This window comes from Alternaria infectoria, assembly GCF_024043175.1.
Source record: "Alternaria infectoria strain BMP 0036 chromosome Unknown scaffold_38, whole genome shotgun sequence".
Classification (NCBI taxonomy): Eukaryota; Fungi; Ascomycota; class Dothideomycetes; order Pleosporales; family Pleosporaceae; genus Alternaria; species Alternaria infectoria.
The window spans coordinates 79,802-102,463 of record NW_026250727.1 but is presented as its reverse complement, the minus strand read 5'-3'; the positions used below and the strand labels follow the sequence as shown (position 1 = coordinate 102,463).

Here is a 22,662-nt window from a genome sequence, read left to right as displayed (position 1 = left end):
CTAAAGTTGTCGAAGGAAAACGCTGAATCGCAAGGACAAGAGACAAAACACACACAGACCACCCCCGCGTTTGATCAAGACGCCATGTTGGAGAAGCAAAGAGAGGACGCCGGTATTATGCAGTTTAGTTGATGCAGATGCAGAAAGGCTTCGTGTCGTCGAAGCAGTGAAAAGGTGGAATGGGACCAGTGCCGTTAAAGACAATACTGGGCCCTCCGGATATCATCAAAAGAGAGTACGCCAGGAGCAGGAAGTCCGTCCGTCCGTCCAGGTGTCATGAAGATATGAAGGAAGTTATAGGCGGCGATGACAAGCAAACGCCCAAGTTTAGAAAGTGCTCCAGTTCCATGTGCCCTGGAAGCTCTGTGCGAGGCTGCCTACGCGCGTGTTCTCAGGACGCTTAGCCGGAGCAGGAGTCTCAATGGACTTTGCAGGAGCGGGGCTGCTATTGCTGCTGTCGGAGCTCTCGCTGTTGGTGCGGCTGGAGCGGAGGTGCTCCCACTCGCGGAAGGAGCTGTGGCAGCGATCACAGGCACGGTGCCAGTGGCCTTCAGGGTGGAAGCGGGCGAGCTCGTCGAGACGCACGTTGTTGCGCGAGTGCTGCCAGCAGAAGATGCCGCCGCACTTGCGGCAGTGGTGGCGCCGCTGGAAGAAGCCAAAGGGCTCCTGGCAGCTGGATGCCGAGCACACCGATGTGGAACCGTCGGCCTAGGGATGAGTTAGTGGGGATTCTGGACGCAACGGCAACTCTGTATTGTGGACAAGTGGACAGGTGTCGCTAGCCCGAACAGCCCGGACTCCAGCCCTGCATCGGGTAAAAGGGTAGGTAATGGTCTAGCGTGGGGGACGACGTGTGCATGTCTCGACAGCCGGCAGACGATGGAAATTATCCGAAGGCCATGGCAAGGCGACATGCACAACATGATCGACCTTGGCCGCCGAGTTTGCCCCCCCAGGCGTCTTGTTGAGCTGAATTGGAGGGCTCGGCATGTCGGCTCTGCAGACAGCGGGAGGCCAGACCAGCGCACGCTAGGCGGTGGGACCGGACCATGTACGTAAGACGGTCCCCTCGCAGCCCAGGTGAGCACGCGACAGGGAAGCACGGACGGGCTAGCAGCGGCATAGCGGACAAGTAGGAAAGGCGCGAATACATACCTGCCAGTGGTTGCGTGTGATTGGCCCCGCGACGGGCGACAGTGGTTCGGCGTTGTAGAGGCTCTGCATGTCTTCATTGCCAATCTGCGAGACGGGCGTCGCGCTGCCCTCGTTGGCGACCCACCCGTACGTGCCAGCCGACCAGCCCTGGTTCGGGGACGACACGCCCGAGTCGACCTTGGGCGGCGACTTGCTGCTGGGCTTCTCCGTCTTGCGCAGCGCCGCGGGGATGCCGATGGCGGTGCGCGGCTGGTAGATGCCCTGGTGGCGGGCGAGGGGCAGGTGTGTGGTGCGCGGCGACGTGGGCGAGACGTTGGCGGGCGTGTTGACGCCGGAGTGGGTGGGCGAGTACTGCGAGTGGGTGCTCTTGCGGTAGGCGTGGTGCTGGTAGGGTGCGTGTTGCGGGATCGCAGTCGCCGTTGAGAAGGTCGTGGCCATGGTGACGGGAGGAGTTGAGGTTGGCGATGACGGAATGAGGTTGAGGTTGGCGAGAAGTCGCGAGAGACGTATAATACGTAGTCGTAGGCGGTGAAGTGCTGCGCTGGTATTGGTGCGCTGGAGTGTATGATACAGCGCTTTGGGAGCGGGAGGCTATCAGTGGCTCTGCAGTGGTGCGACGGGTGCAGACGACGCTGACAGGCCAGCAGGACGCGTGCGGCTCCTTGGGGACGGTTGGGGACGTGTTGGTGGTGAGGGTGCGTGTCAATTGGTAGCTGACGTGCAGGCGATAAGAGACGAGGGCGGTGATACAACAGACGCCGGGGCCAACAGTCGACCGTGGTTTAGCAGGACATGATAGTGAATATAGTCGTGGTCGTGGTAGTCGTCGTATATGTGATATGCGTCGAGTGAGGCGGATATAGGTGTAGATAAGAAACAGCGGTGTCGCGTGAGTGCGGAGGAGACCTGGGGTGAGGCTCTGGGGACAGGATGAATTAAGTTGTCGCCAGCCAGCTGCTCCAGCGACCTCTTCCCAGCAGCGAACTGACGGATGGGCGGCCATGCCCGATGGGGGATGCCTGCACCCTTGGCGACCGACCGAACGACAGGGTATCATCGGGCTACGTCCGGCCATTTGGAAGATTCTAATTGTAACATGGCCGTCGCATCGAGCTCGCTGTCTTCACGCTGCCCTCCCACTCTGCTTGGAAAGACTCGACAAGTACGAGTCCTAGGCTGAGAATAGGCTCTATCTCCTACGCGAACGCCCCATTTCCCCCTTCCCCAGCGCAACCCTCATTCCTTCACCACGACCGTTGCGCCTCTCCTCGAGGCGGCCAGCCGTTGGGCCCCACTGTGCCCGTTTGGGCGTCCCTTATCTCTAACCAATCACGCCCTCTGCAAAAGAAAAGCAACGCCTCAACCTTCTCCGAGGACGGAACTGCTGCGTCAAGCGTGAACTCATTTCCTGGGGCGCCCGTACAGTGATGACATAGCACTCACCCCATATCTTGATTGCGACACCCTGCGCAAACGCAAGAAGAGGCGGTGATGGACGTTGATAGACATGATAGACATGCCTTGACATCACAGCTAAACGACCAGGCAAGTATGCCGCGAGAGGCGCCACACACCCTACCATCCCGCTCAAGTACGGCCAGCTTGCAACAACTGGCGGGGCATTTGGCCACACTACTGTATTCAATTCAATGCACCTCATCCACTCTGTAGCCACGCGAGCAAGGCGCGCGCGACGCAATTATCCAATATATTATGCTCCACTCCAAGTGGAATTGAGGCTATTCGGCCAGACTTGGGATGGCGGGCGGGGGAGGTGGAGGGGTGGTGGTGGACGTCAATTGAAATCTACTTACTTGGGTGTGTGAAGTCTGTAGGTTCGTATTGGTGAGACCATTGTGCCATGCGTGCATCGTGAAGCGCTGCTGAGAATTGAGGCTATTCGACCAGACCTCACGATCTTGAATAATGTGGGACCGCGTAATGAAATCGTACCCACTTGGGCGTAGGCGTAGCGTCGTTGTTCGTATTGGTGTTGTGACCGTGCGTGCATCGTGAAGCGCTGCAGCGATCCCCGGTTGTGGTTTTGACATCGTACCAAACCTTGCGACGCTGACATCCGAAGACTCCCCACCGTATCCGCAACTTTCCTGAGAGAACCACGAGCAGCCTAAACAAAGTTCCTGGTGACTGAACTCTGATTAGAGTCCTGGTAATGACGAGTGCAATTGCATGGTAAGTCCTCGTCACTTTTACAGTTACAGATGTCCAAGATGAAGTCACGGATTCGAATGCATCTTTCCATCAGCTATGCATCACTATTCGTCGTCTCGAAGTCTTGCGGTCTTGGCATCTTTTGCATCGAAGTAAAAGTGACGGTGAGGATGATAAGATGACTTCCATGTGATTGTCGGAGTGTTTGGGTCACTACGTCACAGCCACCCAGCCTCTTCTTACCATGTCCACCAACAGCACGATCTCTAACTTCCCATAGCTACCCACCACCCACCATCTCGCATCGCAATACCTTCGCCATGCCCTGCCCAGACATGTCTGGGCAGTATCTTTTGTCTTTGCAAGGGGACGCGAGTATAGCAAAGTACTTCAAGGGCAAGTACGAGGATGACCTCAAGGCCACAATACAAGAGCTCTCTGAGCTCAATCAAGAGACAAGGCATGTCTTCGATATGGAGAAGGAGGATAAGACGATCATCTGCACGAATAAGATTAACGAACTCACGGCTAAAATTGCTCAGCTGGATGAGCAGCTGGCGAGCCTTGACGAGCAGATTCAGCGTTGGAAAGAAGAAAATCCACCTAGTCGGCAGTTGTCGCAGAGCGAGATGGACGAGCAGTATAAACACATAGTGAAGAATCCCGCTTTTTTGGAGAGGATCATGTAGGGGATTGTTCAATGCGAAGTCATGAAGTCCGAGCACCTAATTCTGTAGCTGCTAAGCTAATCACAGCTTCAAGCTGAAGTCAAGATCTTAGTTTATCTAGGTAGCACCGACGAACGCGCCTTGACTAGCGAGCCTTCAATACCTTACACCAACGGCCGCTTGCTTTCCAAAAAAGAACTATTGGGACCGACATCGAGACTCGAATGCAAATGCTCCCATCGAAATCACCCCCAAAGAGCATTGAACAAGTGTCTTGAAAGACAGCGACCTTGTGGAAACCTCATCTCGCCTAGAAGCAGACGGCTTCCTAGTCGGTCCCCTGCATGTTCCTGAGGCGCACCGACCAGACCCTGCCGGATGGATTCAACCGGATTATTGGATTCGTGGGGACGTTGCGCAATCATCCTTGGTGGGATTTGCCTCGCACGAAGTTCGCTCGAGCTTCTAAGATTGCACGGGTGTCGGTAGTTTCTTTTGACTACACCATGCGCAGGGGGAGTACGCGTAAGAGATGCAAGTTTGGCCGGCCAATGTCTTGAGTTACGAGCCTTATGTTGTGACTTGAGCAAACATAGGCAGTCCAATTGCACAAGGCGCGAAAGCGTAGTTGGAGTACTCCTGCTAGATCCAGAGATAAGCGACTCCCTCCGTTGGAGTCTTGGAGACACCGGCCAGATTCGCCGAGATGAAGAAGCGCCCGTCTCATCCTGGTTCAAAGACCGAGCCGACCCACCCACCATCGTCGGGGATTCGCCTCACTAACACTGCGCCGCCGGCCACTGCAACCTCACGATACCGCCAGAACTTCGGATCACATGGGCACGCTCTTCCAATGCATTGATGAGAGATCCGCAGTCTATAACGCTGAGTTGCGCAACGGCCCACACGCATCGAAGGCTAACATGACTACGACTGAGATCTGCCGGGCAGATCAATGCAAGACATCACAGGATTTAGCCTATCCTGACGTCCTTATAGCCCTTGAAAGACGTCCAATGGCGGCTCCGGCGAATCTGTCCTTCCGACATCCACGAGCAACGGCAGCCTTGGCAACCCTTCGCCGGGACACGTCGATGAACTTTGTTTTCTGAACCGAGGCACGAACCGCCACGGGCTAGCAGACGTCAACAATGGCACGGCATGTGGCGCGGGGGAAGGTGCTTCATCTCTCGCAGTGGACACGGTTGGAAACTAAACAAAACGACGCCTGCGTCCTTAGCATGCCCGACAGCTCCACCTTCAAGACCCTTTGATGGTCCACGCGCGACATCCAGGCTATCCCTGAACACCAAACCATACGTGGCAAAATGTCAACAACACTCCCTTCTAAGCCCGTTTCACCGAAAGCTACTCCGCTGCCTCCGCTCCCAGCTGAGGATCCGCTCACGCCTCAACAATGGAAGACGCTACTTGCTATCACGGATGCGGTCATCCCAGCAATCAAGCCCATATCCACGGCGAAGACGCAGACTGAACTCGCCGCAACCGACACCGACTACTCGACTGCGGTCAGCAAGCTGAGGGCTTTAGCGCCCGGAAACGACCCTGATGCGGAGACGGCGGTGAAGGAGTATCTCGACGACTATGCGAGTCAGGATCCGGCGTTCCGAGCGGAGCTGCAGCGCGTCTTCGCCATGTACATGCCGCAGAACCAGAGAAAGGACCTGTGCATGGTGTTGAATGTCCTCAACACTCGGGCGGGGTCACTGGCTTTGACGGGTTATCTCACGCCAATCAGCGAGCAACCCGCCCATGTAAGGGAATCGATTATCCAGGGCTGGGCTACCGCGCGGTTGGGACCGCTTCGCCAACTGCGCCGCTCGTTGGTGATTATCACTAAGCAGGCTTGGATCAAGACGTCGCCTTCGCTGAGACGTGTAATAGGCGCCCCACGCGTGCCTGTTGGTATGAGACCTGGGAAGGGCTTCGACTATGAGTTCATTCAGATACCTCCAGGTGACGAGCCTGAGATTATTGAAACAGATGTGGTGGTTGTGGGTAGTGGATGTGGTGCTGGCGTGACGGCGAAGAACCTCGCTGAAGCCGGACATCGTGTGTTGATTGTAGAAAAGGCATACCACTGGACTCCAGACCACTTCCCCATGGCCGAACTGGATGGATGGCACCACCTCTTCATGAGCGGATCCTTCCTAACATCCGATGACAGTTCAGTGAGCGTAGTAGCAGGCCAGTCCCTCGGCGGCGGAGGAACAGTAAACTGGTCTGCCTCCCTCCAAACCCAAGGCTACGTCCGCCGCGAATGGGCAGCCCGCGGCCTCCCCTTCTTCACCTCCGCCCAGTTCCAAGAATCGCTCGATCGCGTCTGCGACCGAATGGGCGTCTCAGACAAAAACATCAAGCAAAACCGCAACAACGAGATCCTGCTCGAAGGCGCCCGCAAACTCGGCTGGAACGCTGCGCCTGTGCCTCAGAACACCGGCGGCCAGCAACACTACTGCGGCTACTGCAACTTCGGCTGCGGTTCTTGCGAAAAGCAAGGCCCAGTCGTATCTTTCCTCCCGGACGCCGCCCGCGCAGGAGCCAAATTCATCGAAGGCTTCCACGCGGAGAAAGTCATCTTCTCCAACAAAAGCGGCAAGCGCGTCGCAACCGGCGTGCTCGGCACCTGGACCTCGCGCGACGCCCAAGGCGGCGTCTCCAGCACGCCCCTAACCACCCGCCGCGTCCTAATAAAAGCCAAACGCGTCGTCGTCTCCGGCGGGACCATGCAATCCCCGCTCCTCCTGCTGCGCTCCGGTCTCAAAAACCCTCAAATCGGACGAAACCTCTACCTGCACCCCGTCACCTTCCTCGGCGCCTACCACGCCGAAGAGATAAAACCGTGGGAAGGCGGCATCCTTACGTCCGTCGTCTCGGAATTCGAAAACATGGACAACGCCGGCCACGGCGTCAAGCTCGAAGCCACGAACATGGTTCCATCGGCGTGTCTGATGTGGGTGGACTGGAAGTCCGCGATGCAGTATAAGATTGATGCTGCGAAGTTGAAACATATGGTTGGGTACATTTCCATTGCAAGAGATAGGGATACAGGGCGTGTGTATCCGGATCCGGTGGATGGGCGGTGCAGGTTCTCGTATCAGACGAGTAATTACGATAAGAGACATGTGCTTGAGGGTGTTATTGCGCTCGCGAAGATACAGTATGTGGAGGGTGCGAACGAGATTTTTACGGTTATACCCAACATGCGGCCGTTCATCCGCGATCCCTCAACCTCAACCTCATCCGGCGACGGCATCAACGACCCTGCGTTTGTGGCTTGGCTGGATGAGATTCGCCAAAGGGGGCTGCCGTCCCCGGAGAGTGTGTATGTTTCTGCGCATCAGATGGGGACTTGTCGGATGAGTGCGAAAGAGAGGGATGGTGTTGTTGATCCAAAGGGGAGGGTTTGGGGGACGGAGGGCTTGTACGTGGCGGATGCGAGTGTGTTTCCTAGTGCGAGTGGGGTTAATCCTATGGTTACGAATATGGCGATTAGTGATTATATTAGTCGCGGGATTGCGGGGGGGTTGGAGGTTAGGGAGTCGGCGAGGCTGTAGGCGAATTGGGGATGGAGGATATGTGAACATGTTTTTCTTTTAGCTGTTGGGTATAATGATAATGTAGCTCCCCTCGTTCCCTTTCCAATCCGTCCCGTACATGGAGCCGAGCTACCAGTATCAATCTCTCGTTCAATGTCGCTTGCGGAACGCATGGATGCTGCAATGCCAAAGGAGAAGAATCATTTGCGTGGCTGCGGTAGTGGCTGTGATTGTGGCTGTTTCTGGCCTTTGACACTGTCACGCTCGTGACGTCGTATAGTAACTTGAGCACTGTCAGCATAACATCTTGCGCAAGATGAAGACGCGCACCTCGATGAATGGTCAAACACCACACAGCATGAACAGTCGCAAAGACAATCATAGCGAGAAGTTGAAGGAGTGCCAAGACGTCTGATCTCGTCCACATAGCTAGGATGTTGGCTGCTGTTCCCGTGCGGCGTGGTAAGGGGGTGTGGGGGCGGAAACGATAGGTTGTGATCCTTTGGGGGTCGTTCTGTCCTTTACTACATTGCGGGCTTCTGTGTTCTTATCTACCTTGGTATGAACATGTTTGCCTGGGAAGAAGGCATGAAGGCTGTGCGCGGCGACATCGCGAGGTTTAGGGGCTCAATTCCTTTGCACATCTGTATGTGGTTGCGGAAGGGTGAGCATCGTCGCGTCTTTATGGTGCTAGTCTCTTTCGTGTTGCGGAACTGCAGAGTGCTGGTAACGATTTGGCGCTAGTCAGTGTCCGAAACAACGCTAATACTGTTCAGGTTGCGGAAGCATGGCCTGAGCGTAGAGGATGGCATCGTCTAGTCTGCTTTGGGATGCGGAAGCTGTTACCGACGTCCTTCAGCCTCTGTCACTCAGCCTTGGCCCTTGATGTCTGCCTGTTTCTCAACAGGCCTGGTTCTCACCTTGTCAGTTTATAAAACGACGCTTCGGCGTTCTATCAGCATGTCGCATTCCAGCCCACCACTTCAATCATTTGAGGACTTCCGTACAGTTGCGCACCTCTCTAGCAGCACGATACACTGTCATTTGCTGCTGCGCCCTTGCCTTCCTCGTTGCCGTTCTCGAACGAGTCCAGACTCCACTCGCATCGGGATCGTCAGGCTTGCAAGCCGACCTCATGGATCCCCGCGATTTCGCAATAGAGCGCCAACGAGACGAAGCTACACATGGACAAGGCCATCTGCCAACAAACTCCTCGTTCGAAGCAGCTGCCTGCGGAGTAGCGCCATATTCCTCCTCGCTGCCAGGCGGTTGCCAGACGTTAGGCGATTCTTCGACGCGCATCAACCAATACTACACCCCTCAGCCAACGTTCTTGGCACCGTTCCAGTCCGACCAGCAACCTCCAAACTTTACGGACTACATCCCAGTGCAGGAAGCAGGCCTACCTGTGGAAGTACAACAAGAGCTTGCTGAGGCAGAATGGCGGTATACCGCAGCACGTTACGAAATCTTAGAGAAGGCACAGGCATTCCCTGTGACTTCTAACACCGAAGGAACGACTGTTAGCTACGCAGACTCTGCTATCGGTGAGAGAGCTTCGGGCTTCACTGGAGTTTCCGATCGTCCCTCAGTACCCGTGAATCTACGTCAGATAAGCAGCAACACAAACGCGTCAAGCCCAGGTACACATTCTGGAGAGCAAGTGGTTTGGAGCACAGTATATCCAAATGCCTTCCAAGATCATACCCAGAACGTCGGCAGGCAGGATGATACCGTTCTTAACGCCCAAAATCTCTACCATAATGCCTTCGGTCATGCAACATACGGTCAGCAATCTGCTGTTGATCCGATGGCATTTGCACTATCAAATCACGACACGATTGCCACCCCTTTGAGCAAGTATGAGCAGGGAAACCATCCTCTTTTCCAGCCTCGCTATACACAGTCAGCCCACCCGATGCAAGGTGTTGGATTATTTCCTGTCAGTGCCAGTGATTTGACAACATACCCGACCGTCAATTCAAGTTACGATATGACAGCTTCTTGTGTGAGTCCATTGTGGATTGGAGGCTTCAATTCGTCTGCCGGTCATTCGCTTACCATGACTCCATCCGAGCTACCATCATTTCCGACAATGGATCATTCCGCCACGGCCGATGTCGATATGACAGGCACAAATAACCACCCACTTCCCACAGGAGCTGGCGGAGAACATATAAGGCTTGCGAAACGGAAATTCGGCGTTTCATCTAGCGCTAGCAATAGCGGAACACAATCTGGCTGCGCCCTCGAAAACATCTATTTTTACACAGATCCAAAAGCCGATCGTCAGCACAGTGCGTCTCAACCGAAGCGTCGTCGGGTCACGGAGAAGGCGCCATCGTCATGTTTTGGATGTCGCACCAGCAAACGAAAGGTATTTAACTGTCTTTCCAATTGAATCTTCTGTATCTTGCTGACCATGTTCGAAGTGCACGATTATGACGGGAGACATTTGCCTTCGATGTCAGGATATCTTGAAGACGTATTCGGATCGTACAAGACTTCCAAAGTTTACGTGCAACGTCCGAACGAAATTCTCGGAGATGTCGATCTTCGCCGATGTACCAACGGACATTTTATTTGACACTGAGATCTCAACGGACATTTTATTTGACATTGAGATCTCTACCGGAGTGCGATCCGGTTTCTCTCGGCCATTGCCTGTGGAATGTGACTTTGAGTGCTTCATCACGAATCTTGTGGGCAATCTTCGCGGATTCCTTGACATTCTCGAGCCCCTACACACGAGACAGATAGGCTCGCCGGATTTCAGTTCCTCGATACGCTTCAGTTATTTGCTCAGCGCGGTTAGATGGAAAGATGCAATCTGCTTCTTCTGGCCAAAGCTCTCATTTTCGATACACCTCATGGAAAAAGGGCTTGGTTGGTTGCAAAGGGACGTTCTCAGAGTTCTCGATTGCTTAATTGCTTCCAAAGATTGGCAGGTGGCAATGATCCACTTGAACGTTCTGTACGAAGGACTCTCTACTATGGTAAACACTCCAACAGTAGACATTCCTGCTAAGCAACATCTCTTAAGCTCTCTCGTAAACCACATGTCTCATTTATACCACATACTACTACCCGCAATTCCAGGGAGGCGCAATTCGCAGGACCAGGCCCAAAAGGCACTTTTAAAATTGCGGTTGTCAAAATCGCGGTTGATTATCTCTTCACAGGCATCCAAGTTTCTACCTGCAGATTATATATCTGTTGCAAAGGGGAATTTTGGACAAACAATGATGTGGTGGCACAAAGTTCGATGTTTTCATAGGCCGGCGACCCCAGGAGTGACTGATCCTACGTCTTCCCCGGAATTTCCAGAGCAAGCCAGTCGCTTCCCCTTGGTGGACCCTAGTCGCTTCCCCTTGTCGGACCCATTGCTAGACACATATCCTCCCTCATGGATCGCAGATGCCTTCAGAATGGACAAAAGATTGTTCGAAGTTTTTGAATGCATTGCTCAGAACTATCTCCTCGAGCAGCCCCCATCGATTCAAAGGGAACTAATTCTACTTTCGCCGTGGGCCATATCCATCGGGTTGAGGGCATTCCTTGAGGGATTCGATATTGGGAGCTGTACGAATGATCAAAATGACGCTATACTCCAAGTTGTCGTGGTGGGTTCGTTTGAAGTATGGAGTTTGTGTCTGAAATTCCATGGTGGATCAGAGTCGTTCTCATTGCTCGCGGACTACATGATGGCCGATCGAGATGCATTGGAAGCCTTTCTAATCGAATCGATTGCTCACGGCGTAGTAGCTAATCATTATGCCAAGCATGGGATATTCAAGGAACGTCTCCCAAAGACAAAACTGTAAAAATTGTCGACGCTCAGAGGCATACGACAAGTTACGAGGGCTACGCGTATTCTTATCGGCGAATGAGACAATTAATACACTCCAAAACGTAGTTTGTATTTCCGTTTCACGAATCCATGTGCGCTTAATATTAGACTTGCTAACAGTCAAATTTATTAAGTCAAGGAAGCGAGCTTGGATTGGCTTAATAGCGTATTTCAGAAAGAGTAGAGCAACTCAGTAGGATATATTCCTAGATAAGCAATAATTTAACTCGAAAGAGTAAAAGATTGTTAAAAATGGTGTAAATTGACTTAATGAATTGGAAATGTTGGCTTGATTGATAAGCTTGATCTGGCTTGGTTGTTAAGCTTGATCTGGCTTGGTTGTTAACATCTCTGCTCACTATGTGTTAAGAGCATGAATACGAAATCTCGAGCGCTTAATAGATGCAACAGTGTTCTAGAGGCTTATCCGCTCTTAACGACCTCATTATCTCCCCTTCCCATACCCCGGATACGGCCTAACCCCCCCAAACATCCTAATACAATCCCCAACATTCCTCCCCTGCCCCTCCAACCCCACCATCTCCTTAACAATATTCTCCGCAAAGCAAATCACCGCCCTCGCCCCCTCCGCCGGCCTATTCCCACTCAACCCCCTTCCCACCAACCCCTCTTTCCCACCCTCCTCCCTCGCCAACTCAACAATGAGAGGGAGGTCGCTCGCATCGAAAATAGCAGAGTCGTCGAGATCAAACTCCGTAGCTGGGCCCGTGAGGTGCGACCATGTGGCAGGCCAGTTGATGTCGTGTTCGCGGCGGAAGTCTGTGCGGCCGAAGAAGAAGAGGGGGGTGTTGCGCGTGGAGGAGTTGAGAGGGGGCGGTGTGCCGGAGAGGGAAATTGAGAAGCTTGCTGTGGGGGGGTTTGAAGTGTTGAGGAGGGTTGGGGAGAGGAGGGTGGGGAAGAGGCTGAGGCTGGTTGCGACTGTGCCGCCGAGGCCGTGGCCGATGATACCGTAGGAGGCGGTGTTTAGACTGCCCGTGAAGTGGAGGGAGGGGAATTGCCGGGTGAGTAAGGAGGTGCTGTTTATTTGGCTGAGGGTAAATGCGATGTCGGATATACGTGTTGAAACTGCGGTTTCGACGGTTTGGTTATACTGCGTCAGGGGTGAGAGGTTGGATAAAGGCACCGTCCCGCTGTTATACACAACTTCCAAATCCCGGGTTCGCGAGGATGTGAATTGGACGATTGACGCGTCGCCCGGGTGGTCGATGACGATCACCGCAGCACCGTTGGCGGCGATGTAGCGCGCCATTGTCGAGTACATCAACCTGCTTGTGTCGACGTGTGGTTCTAGGACTACGACGGGGACTTTGCTGACGTCGCCGCCGCCGCCGCTACTACTACCAACGCAAGACGAGTATGTCATTGTTTCGAAGACACCTGCGTCACGCTCGTTGCCTTCGATGAACTGCTCGTTTGCTATCTTCGCGGTTTGCGGGGGCATGTACTCCTGCTGACCCAGCGCAGAACACTGTTTCCTGGGTACAGGCATGTACAAGCTAACCATGATCCTGCGGTCTTGATCCTGGCGGTAAGGATCCTTCTTTGTGGAATCTGTCAAGGGGAAGTGGGAGACGGCGACGAGGTAATTGTGGTTGTTGTCTGCGCCGGGGATTTCGATGGAGTGGACATTTTGCGGTAGGAGCACAGTCAGTGTGATGACGAGGATGAGGCCGATGGTACCCAGGAACGGAAGCATGACGACGGGTCGAGTGGAAAGGCGGAGGAGCTTGAGGAGACGAGCTTTGAAGGCGGGTTTGGTGGGGGTGTCTGAGGACATTGAAGCGAGTGTGGTGCGAAGCAATGTTGGTGAAGCAGTGGAGCAGCAGCGGGTTTCCGTTGTGACGTGGTGGAAACGGGAGGGAACGGGAGGGATGCAAAGTAGCGGATCGCTCTGTTTGCGATGTGATCTAGTGGAATCTTCGAGTGAAAGGTTTCAAGAGCGGAAGAACTTTAGTGTGTCGTTCGTACAACTGTGCCAACGTTCCTGAATATAATAAGGCCGGCAGTATAGGATGAGCGGACAGAATGACAGACGCACAAAAGCAGAGGGAAGACACCTCCACCACTACGTACCGAGTTGCGACTTGATCTAGTGGAAACATTTAGTGAAATGTTTCTGACAGCGGGAAGTATATTAGTGCGTCGTTTGTACTACTGTGCCCACGTTCCGTGAATGTGACGAGGCCGGTGTGTGGTCGGTGCATGGTCGCACTGGTGGGGGACGGGAAGCCTAATTCTCACTCCTATGGTCATTTGTCTGTATCCTACATGGTCGTCTTGATCATCAGCCGAGTAGTACCCGCACGGCAAAAAGTTGCCGACATGTATACCAACAGGCACTGCGTAGGACCCGAGTTCGCTTCTCCAATTTCGGGCTAGTGAAGGAATACCAAGACGTAAATGTACGCTAAAAGACAGAAATCGAATGGAAAGACAAGGGAAAACGGCGCGGGACTCTTGGAAAGGAATACGTGGATGAGATGCGAGAAGTGGAAGGATCGTTACTAGTCTATAGCCGTGTACCATGACGCCTCTATGTCTTGCCTTTCCTTCCCTCTTCATCCTCTGTTCTACTCGCAAAAACAGATAATGTTGAAATGCGGCCGTATCGTCGTAATCGTGCAGTGTGGGGTATAAGCAATGTTGAATCCTCCGTACGTAAAATGAGCGTGAACATCATGACCTGGAGATCCCCTCATCGAATGATGGAGAAGGGATTTCAGACGCGAAGATCATGGCCTGACGTAGATCCTCGGCACATCTCCGAGCCAGAACCTATCAAACTCGTGTAAGTAAAACAAAGACAAAACCAAAACTTTTCAAGACCCCGACTCCAGGGAGGAAAGCGACAACCTCTTCCTCTTCTCAATCGGCAACCTCTTCCACATGCCAACATGCTCAATACCCTCTTCGATCCAGTGGGGTTCTGCTGGTATCTCAACGTCGCCATCATCATTCTTCAACTCCTCGTGGAAACCGTGTTTCTCCCACATGCTCTGCAGGTTGGCTTGGGCATGGATCATGACCAAGCCCTGCCAGGTAATCTCCCGCTCCTTGTTGTTGCCGAGTATCTGCGCCATCTCCAGCGCGGTGGGGGATGGAGGCCGGTAGATGAGATCAGGATTTGACCCCGCGTAGTCGAGGGCGGCGTTGATGAGCAGCTTCGCGAGGCCGAGACTGCGGTAGGGCGCTAGGACTGCCAGCCTGCCGAGCTTGATGTATGGCTCAGGCGGGTGCTTACTCTCCTGCTCCTCACCGGGTGGGTCTGCATCGGCATGCTTGTCCGTCTTGTCGTCCTCGACGTACTTGTTTGGGCCGTGGGGCGGGGGTATCAGGCGAATCGTCGCGACGGGGACGCGGGTGGCGGTGGCTGAGGCGCGGCGGGCGTCATCAGCTGGAGTGTTGCCAGAGTCGGAGCGGCGCAGTGTCTTGGGAGGGTGGGTTGAGTGTGTGGCGACGGAAGCATAAGCGACCCAGTGCCAGCTGCGGGCATCGTCTTCGTCGAACTCGGCTTCGAGGGGCACGCCCTGCTCGCCGTAGACTTCCTCGCGGATGGCCATGGCGTCGCAGAAGTTCTGCGGCACGTGGATCTTCTGCTTGCTGCAGGGGAGCGTGTTGTCGTAGCCATCGAGGGCGCTCTTGAGTGGGCACACGGTGTTGACGAACTCGGTGCCTGAGTTGGTCGCGATTAATGGCGCACCGTTTGGCGAGCCGAAGCCGCCTTTTAGTACGCTGGTCATGGCGGGGATGGATGGGGTCGCTGTTTAGTTGCGCATGTGGTGAGGTGGGTGTGGTGGTGATGGTGCTGTTGATGCGGGAAGAGAGGACTATAATGGCGCGCTTGGTGGCAGTGATGAGGGAAATTGCGTGGCAGTCGTCGTCTTGAATTGGCGCAATTCAGGCAAACCCTGCTTTGGGAAGGCGCGATGCGCCCTATAAAGAGGGCACACCGACAAACTCTACGGTAGCATGCAACACGTTGTTTTGGGACCCGCAGTTTCAAGCGCTCAGGGTCCTAAGACTGGCTCTATACTAATAGCGGCAGAACAGCTGGAGATCGCGCGCAGTCGAGGCGCGCGGGCGAGTGACGTCTCGAGGCCGTCCCCCACTGATGTTGAGAAAGTGATGTCACTAGCTTGAACCCTTGCCCGGACCGCACGGACTACACGGCATATGGCGTCCGACGACCAATCATGTGGCGCGCTACACATCGGGCTGCCACTATCGCTGCCCTGAGATCGTCTGGTGCCTTACCTGCGTCTGTTTCACATGTCAGCTCGAGCTATTCGCCATAGCAGTGCATGATAGAGTTTCCGATACTGCGCGTTCCCTCCATCGATGGCAGACTGCCATGGCCATGTGTGCGTCCGCAAGGCTGACACGAAAGGGTGCAACGGAGTCGATAGAGTCCGCCAGACTCGGATAATGCATACCATGCTGCCTTTGGATTACTGATCAATTTATATATACACGCCCTTTAAGAAAGGTTTTTACACAATTCATACCAAAACTAGTATCGTGTGGAGGTATTTTTGCATTAAAATAGCTATCGTGACTCATGCACTGCTGTGGTGGAGTTGACTCACTCCGTCGAAGGGCGTGCATGTACATGTAAACGCTTCTCTCAATAGCTCTCCTATCCTGTCTTATCCGCTATTGTGGGACAGTCAAGCTAATCAAGTATCATCAAACTTAAAGAAGAGTCGCAAGCGAAGCCCCTGGATACCTTGCCAGTTCTTCATAAGCGCAGAACAAAGCAGAACACCAAGCAAATACTGTGTCTAGTCCTTCACACGCACCCCTAAACGCCGAAGTAACAATAAAATCAGCAGAAAGAGTCCCATCAACGCAGCCTTCTCAGCCACACATAATTACACCCCTCTATTCTTACAAACTACACCCTCCTACACTCACCCTCTTCTACCCATGAATCTTCCTTCACTCCTGTCAACTCCTCCACCCCCCCTCCCTCCACCCCCCACTCCTCCCCCCCTCCTTCATCACAACCCTAACACCACTCACCCTCTGCGCCCTATCCACCGCCTTACACATATCCACCACACTAAGCGCCGCGCCCATAACCGCCGTCAACGCCTCCATCTCCACACCCGTCGGTCCCGTACATTGCACTTTGGCTTCGATGTTCACACCCCCAAAACCCATCTTCCCCATCTTCCTCATCTTCTCCTTCCCCCCTAATATCTCACTTCTCTCCAATACCCCCATAATCCCCTCCATCTCCCCTTCCTTTGTTGTTGTTGTTGTTGTCCGCGGATCCCACTTCTCACCAAAAAGGCGTAGTTCAACGCTGACGTGGGTTAGAGCGATGGGGTGGCATAGTGGGATTAGATCTGGGCATTTTTTTGCGGCCATTATGCCGGCTATGCGTGAGGTACCCAACACATCTCCCTTTTTGTTGGCGTTTGAGCGGATGAGGCGGAGGGGCACGGCGTTTGTGAAGTACACGGTTCCGACGGCGATGGCGGTGCGGGTCGTGTGTTCTTTGGCGGATACGGAGACCATGTGGGCGGAGCCGGAGGGGGTGAGGTGGGGGAGGGATGGTTGGGAGGGGGATTGTTGTAGTTGGGATTGTTGTAGTTGGGATTGTGAGGGGGTGGGTTTGGTCTGTGAAACGGGTTGTTGAGCAGATGATGGTTGCTGCACTGGTACCTCCATCCCCCCGTCCATCATCGACAGAGGACGTTGCTGCTGTCTCCGTTCCGCCTCAAAAGGCGAATGCGCAGCAACCTCATTCATGCTATCCAGAAAGTCCTGCAGCGACGTTGTTCCTGGAGCCTTGCCCTTGCTGTCTGTCGGGGGCTTCACAATATGTCTAGGCGGTCCGGGCAATTCTGTCCGCTCCAATTTCCTCCATTCAACATGCCTCGAGCGTCTGAGTCCAGGTAGGGGCTGGAGGGGTCTCTTGGCGCGTACGAAGGCTGGTTTGTCGGTGTCGGTGTCGGCGTCTTGGTTAGGTACGATTTGGTGGTTCCGTGGCACGGGCTTAGGTAAGACTTCCTCGACCTTTTTGATGCTTTCCACTCGGTATTGCGGTAATTTGTCGATTGCGCGTTCGACCATTGGCGGCTGTTGGGGCGGCTGTTGGGGCAGTTGTTTGGTTTCGAATTCTCCTGCATGTTCATGTGCGCCCAACTCTCTCTTCTCATCTTCTATCCCTTGCTCTTGGACGTCCATCTGTTCATCCCCACCCTCTCGTCCTCGTTCCAGTGCCCCAGTCATTCGTCTCTCATCCTCCATCTTCTTAGCTTGCCTCCTCTTATTCCGCAAGACGGTCTTACTTACGCCCTGACCGGGAGGCCGATGCATCCGAGGTGAGTCCTCTCTGATTTTGCGAGGGTCGAGTTCGGCGTTATCTTTTGTGTCTGCGTTTGCGTCGGATTTGGCGTCAGTTCTTGGTGGGACGGGCTCTGTGGAGCGCTTGGGTTGGGGCTTTGGGTCGGGCTTGAGGTCTGGTTTGGCGATTGATTGGACGTTGGTCTTCTCGTGCGTCTTCGTGTCGATCTTTGCGACTGGTTTGGCGTTTGGTGTAGCAGCGGGCTTGGGCTGAGTCGGGCTGTCTGGTATGGCGTCTGTCCTATAACGCTGCTTCAAATCCTTTTTCTTCTCGTCTTTCTTGTCTTCTTTCCCTTCCGTCCCAAGGATCTTGGACCAAGACCAAAACCCCCGTCTCGTCGACGTCGAATACATCCTGCGTCCCATGACCCCGTTGGTCGTTACGCCACTCCCCGCCATTCTCATAGGCGGAGACACAGCATTCTTCTCCTCAGCACCCACCTCATCACCAGTCCTACCCACCTCTTGCTCCAGCACCCGCACCTCACCCCCACCATCCTCCCTCTCAACGCCCAAAAACCCCAACCCCCCCGCCTCCATCTCCTCCCAATCCAACACCCCCTCCGCATCCCCCCTCATATCCCACCTCAGCTCAAACGCCTCATGCCACCTCATCGCCATCCTTTCCGCAGCCTCATTCCCCAAATCATGTTCCCTCACCATACTATCCAGCACCTCCTTGACCCTCTCATCCACAACACTTTTATCAACCTGGCCTGTGCTGTCAACATCATCGAAGCGCGCGTTCCACCGACTGATCAGGATCTTGAGCCAGGTTTGCAGTGTGCGTTTGTTGGACGAGGTCCAGACGTCGTAGGGCAGGTTGTCGATGCGGGGGTAGGAGGATTTTAGGCGGTTGCGGAGGGCGAGGATTTGGGCTTGGAGGGAGGCGATGGGGGCGTCGAGGGAGAGGATTAGGGTAGAGTCGATGGGGATGATGCCTGAGGGGGGGATGTTGAGACGGAGGTCGTCCTTGGAGGACGGTGGGGATGGTGGGGAGTTGGGTGTATCTTTCTTGATGGGTTTGCTGGCCTTGGTTGATGGCTTTTGTTGGGCGGAGGCGGAAGGGAAGGGATCTCCTGCGTTTGCGACTGAAGTAGCGACATCGTCGACAGCCATATCAACTTGCTCATCTACCAGGATATCGTCGGTCGATTCGCTAGCAGTCGTATGTGCCTCTCCCTGAGTCGACTCCGTCGTAGGAACATCCCCAGCACCACTTCGTCCCCTATCCATAACCTCCTCCCCAACCACCTCCTCCCCATCTCCATCCCCACCCCTCTTCAACACACTCACAGCCCCCTTCCCCGCCGGCCACACCACCCTCTTCGCCTTCGGTACATCCACATCCTTAACTACCCTCTCTTTGTACTCCCTCTCCTCCCTCGGCGGATGCATCGGCATCTTCTTAACCTTCTTCATCGCATCATCCAGTACATCATCAAGCTCAAATCCCTCCGGCAACGCCCCTGAGCTATCCGTCTGGCTCGTTCTACGTACGAGACTGGCCCTCCGCTCCTCCTCTTCGTGTTCGTGTAGTTGGCGGAGTAGTAAGCGTTTCTTGGCTAAGACGACTTCGCGTCGCTTTCGCATCTCGGCGTGCCTTGAAGCTTCGGCTTTGACGACTGCGGCTTGTTCTTTATATTGGTTCAACAGCACACCGAGTTCTTTCATCTTCTCAGTCCGGTATTTTTCTTGTTCCCGTCTTCGTGCTCGCTCGCGCTCGTTTTTACCTTTCCTTTTCTTTGGTCCCGTTGCATCGTTACCAATAGGAGTGCCAACGGCATCAAACGTATCAGCCTCCCTCACACCCTCTCCCGGCTCCACCACCTCCACCGGCGCGCGCATTCCATCACTAGAAGCAGAAGCAAGCGGCGTCCCCCTCTCAACCTCCACAATTCGACGATGCAGATTCGCAATCTTCTTCTCGATATCCCTCAGGAGGTTTTCGGATTCATCCGGAGCTTCGACATCTTCTAAAAACTGTTGGACGCCGAAAGCGTCTGTGGATCTTGATGTGTCGATGTTTTTTAGAAGTTTCTTTGCCTTGGCGAGGCGTTTGAGTTGGTAGGTTTTCTTTGCGGTGAGGTGCGGGGATGTTGAGAAGGCGCGGATGGTAGTTGTCGTGGGAGGAGAGGTGGTGGGTAGGAAAGGGATGGGCGAGGTGTGTATGCTGGATCGGGGTAGCAGGGGGTTGGAGTGGCTGTAGGAAGGTGTTCGCGATGTAGGCCATTGGGGATCGAGGCTGGACAAGGGTTTATCATCTAACGAAGGTCAGCAAAGTACATCACAGACTGGACGGTCTCGGATGAGGACTAAATGGGGTATATGATTGGTGTATATAGCCAGATATCCAAGTCTAAGCGATGGTATAGAGACGAGGAAAGCGAACCATCGTAGCCCACGACTTCCGGAGCGTCATTGACGGCTACGACGGGGAGCTGAGAAGCAGAAGCAACGCTCAAAACGCCGTCTATGCAGTGACAACCGTGGTATCGTGCTCATCCAACCAAGACTGTCATGACCGTCGTGTCTGTTCGTGAAGAAGAAAAGAGAAAAGAGAGATCCAAATTCACCCACCAATTAAAATCATAGGCCTGTTCTCCATATTGGCCAAATCATCCAGATCAGCATGCTTCTCCGCCTTCCGCTTAACAGCAGCTCCAACAACGTCCAGGAGTTCGCGCTCGCGTTGGCCCCAGCCCAGCACCGTTTCGTCGCTCAGCCGGCCCTCGTGCCGGTCCATCTCAATCTGCCTGATACGCTCAAACGCTTCTTGATCAATAGGCTCGCCGCCATTACCCTGTCTAAGCACGTCTCTCAAGCTCACCTCCGCATTACCATGCAAACAGACTTTAAGATTCCCATCACTCGTAATGCGAAGCCTATTGCAAGACCCGCAGAAATCGTTCGTCATACTCGTTATAAAGCCGACTTTGCCCACAAAACCAGGCACTTCGTACGTCTTGCTCGTGTCGTTTTTGTGTCCGGGGACGGGTCTTAGACCAGGGTATTTCGTGCGAATAATATCGAGCATCTCCTGGAAACTGATCATCTTGTTCTCGCTCCATTTATTCCCGCCAAAGGGCATGTACTCGATGAAACGCACTTCGACGTCTTTCTCGCGGCCCATTTCGACGAAGGGCAGGATTTCCCGCTCGTTCAGACCGCGCATGACGACGCAGTTGACCTTCAGCTTAACGTTCGCGCCCAGCTTATTCATTTCGAGTATGCGGTCAATCGACCTCATGACGGCGTCGAAGCCTTTCCTTCGGGTCATGATCTGGAACTGGAACGGGTCTAGGGTGTCGAGGCTGAGGTTGACGCCGGTCAGGCCTGCTTCCACCATGGCGTCTAGTTTGCGGTGTAGCGAGATGCCGTTGGTTGTGAGGGCGAGTTCGCGGAGGCCGCGCGGGCGCAGACTGCCGATTTGCTGCATGAGCGGGACGATGTCGCGGCGGACCGTGGGCTCGCCGCCTGTGAGCCGGATCTTGGTTACGCCTTGCGAGACGAAGAGGGAGGAGAGGTAGAAGATCTCGGGTGTGGTGAGCATGTTGACGGGGGGTGATAGCGGTATGCCCTCTGTTTTTTGTTAGCAGAGTCCGGCTGTGCAGATGGTGGAAGCGCACCCTCTGGCATGCAGTACAGACACCGCAGGTTGCAGCGCTCTGTGATGCTGATGCGGAGATAGTCATGCTGTCGATTGAACGTATCCGTCAAGAAATCAGAAAAAGGTTTCGCGTTCTTAATCGCCTTCCTCCGCTCATCCACCTTCGACGACGCCGGCACCGAAACAGGCGGAACACCTGCTGGGAAATCCGCATTAGGTTCCTGGATCGCAGCATTCGTCGCAATGCATCTTGTCCGTAATGCGCCGATCGACAGTCGCGTAGCCGGGTGTGCAAGCGGTCGTGATACTGGTCGTAATGTGTGATTGCCACCAGCCGCCCGTCGCAGTCGCAGCGCGGCCGGACCCGCCCGTATCCTAGCCATTTGCGCCATTATGGGGAGAAGTGTCGATTCGAAGGTCCTGGGCAAACATTGGGAGGGGCGCACATGGGGAGCTATATACGCCGCAAAAGGGTAGGGCGGAGATGACTGATATGTGACATGCTTTGGAGCGCTTTAGGTGGGCTGTCCGAGAATGTGACAGGGATCTACAACGCTCTTGGCGAATCCTTACTAAGAAGCCACAGCAAAGGTGGGGTATGCGGCGAAGTGCGATACACGGTAGTTGGATCAGGGGAACTGTGTGTAAGTACTGGTAGTCATATGTTTTCATCTTTTCGACTGTATTTTGGACAATGGTAATCGCATTGCAATCAAATTATTCTGCGTTGTCGCGGAACCATTCCGAAGCTTCCGACATGGTGCACACAGCACGAGAATGACCGCATGCCCCGCCGGAGATAGGAGAAAGGATACATCAACTTGCGCCTCTATTTTGAACGACTGTCTCTGCCCTCAACGTGGTTTCTTTCGTTACGCTATCGGGGATTTACCTTTCTTCACTGTGTTCAAACTTTGTCAGGCCACTCGCATCGTGACTGTCTAGGTACCAGGGTTCTGAACCTAGATTCTCTCTGATATCCACGTTTGCCTGCAAAGATGTAGATGCCACCTGTCGGCTGAGGGTGTTGTTCCAGCCGAACACATTGTCAATCATGTTGGACACTTTTCGAACTTTGTATTTTCACTGCTAAAGCGATCGCTTCCTAAAATAAGCCGACAAATAGTACCCAGGTAATGTGCTTATAGTATGGCCATCACCATATATCAAAGGTTATGAAGCCCTGAGTGGTTATAGTACGCACCCGTGGACGTAAAGAAAAGCTCCGCCTCCAACAAAATGAACTCTCGCAGAACCATCAACGATATCCAT

General features: G+C 54.1%; 6 protein-coding genes across 6 annotated transcripts; 2 read left to right on the top strand and 4 right to left on the bottom strand.

The window, feature by feature from the left end:
- Positions 1 to 327: 327 nt before the first annotated feature.
- J4E92_010555 (uncharacterized protein) lies at positions 328 to 1,593 on the bottom strand (the record flags this gene model as incomplete). The annotated part of the gene is made up of 2 exons (XM_051501892.1): positions 328 to 708; positions 1,156 to 1,593. 2 exons carry the CDS (start codon positions 1,591 to 1,593, stop codon positions 328 to 330), a joined length of 819 nt encoding a protein of 272 aa, XP_051347889.1.
- Positions 1,594 to 3,647: 2,054 nt separating this feature from the next.
- On the top strand, positions 3,648 to 4,107 carry J4E92_010554 (uncharacterized protein; the record flags this gene model as incomplete). The annotated part of the gene is made up of 2 exons (XM_051501891.1): positions 3,648 to 4,012; positions 4,083 to 4,107. 2 exons carry the CDS (start codon positions 3,648 to 3,650, stop codon positions 4,105 to 4,107), a joined length of 390 nt encoding a protein of 129 aa, XP_051347888.1.
- Positions 4,108 to 5,323: 1,216 nt separating this feature from the next.
- Positions 5,324 to 7,573, top strand: J4E92_010553 (uncharacterized protein; the record flags this gene model as incomplete). Its single annotated transcript, XM_051501890.1, has 1 exon — positions 5,324 to 7,573. One exon carries the CDS (start codon positions 5,324 to 5,326, stop codon positions 7,571 to 7,573), a length of 2,250 nt encoding a protein of 749 aa, XP_051347887.1.
- Positions 7,574 to 11,850: 4,277 nt separating this feature from the next.
- J4E92_010552 (uncharacterized protein) lies at positions 11,851 to 13,203 on the bottom strand (the record flags this gene model as incomplete). The annotated part of the gene is made up of 1 exon (XM_051501889.1): positions 11,851 to 13,203. The coding sequence occupies one exon, from the start codon at positions 13,201 to 13,203 to the stop codon at positions 11,851 to 11,853; it is 1,353 nt and encodes a 450-aa protein (XP_051347886.1).
- A 1,042-nt stretch (positions 13,204 to 14,245) lies between these two features.
- On the bottom strand, positions 14,246 to 15,166 carry J4E92_010551 (uncharacterized protein; the record flags this gene model as incomplete). The annotated part of the gene is made up of 1 exon (XM_051501888.1): positions 14,246 to 15,166. The coding sequence occupies one exon, from the start codon at positions 15,164 to 15,166 to the stop codon at positions 14,246 to 14,248; it is 921 nt and encodes a 306-aa protein (XP_051347885.1).
- Positions 15,167 to 16,373: 1,207 nt separating this feature from the next.
- On the bottom strand, positions 16,374 to 21,782 carry J4E92_010550 (uncharacterized protein; the record flags this gene model as incomplete). Its single annotated transcript, XM_051501887.1, has 3 exons — positions 16,374 to 19,756; positions 20,361 to 21,362; positions 21,410 to 21,782. 3 exons carry the CDS (start codon positions 21,780 to 21,782, stop codon positions 16,374 to 16,376), a joined length of 4,758 nt encoding a protein of 1,585 aa, XP_051347884.1.
- Between the last annotated feature and the right edge of the window lie 880 nt (positions 21,783 to 22,662).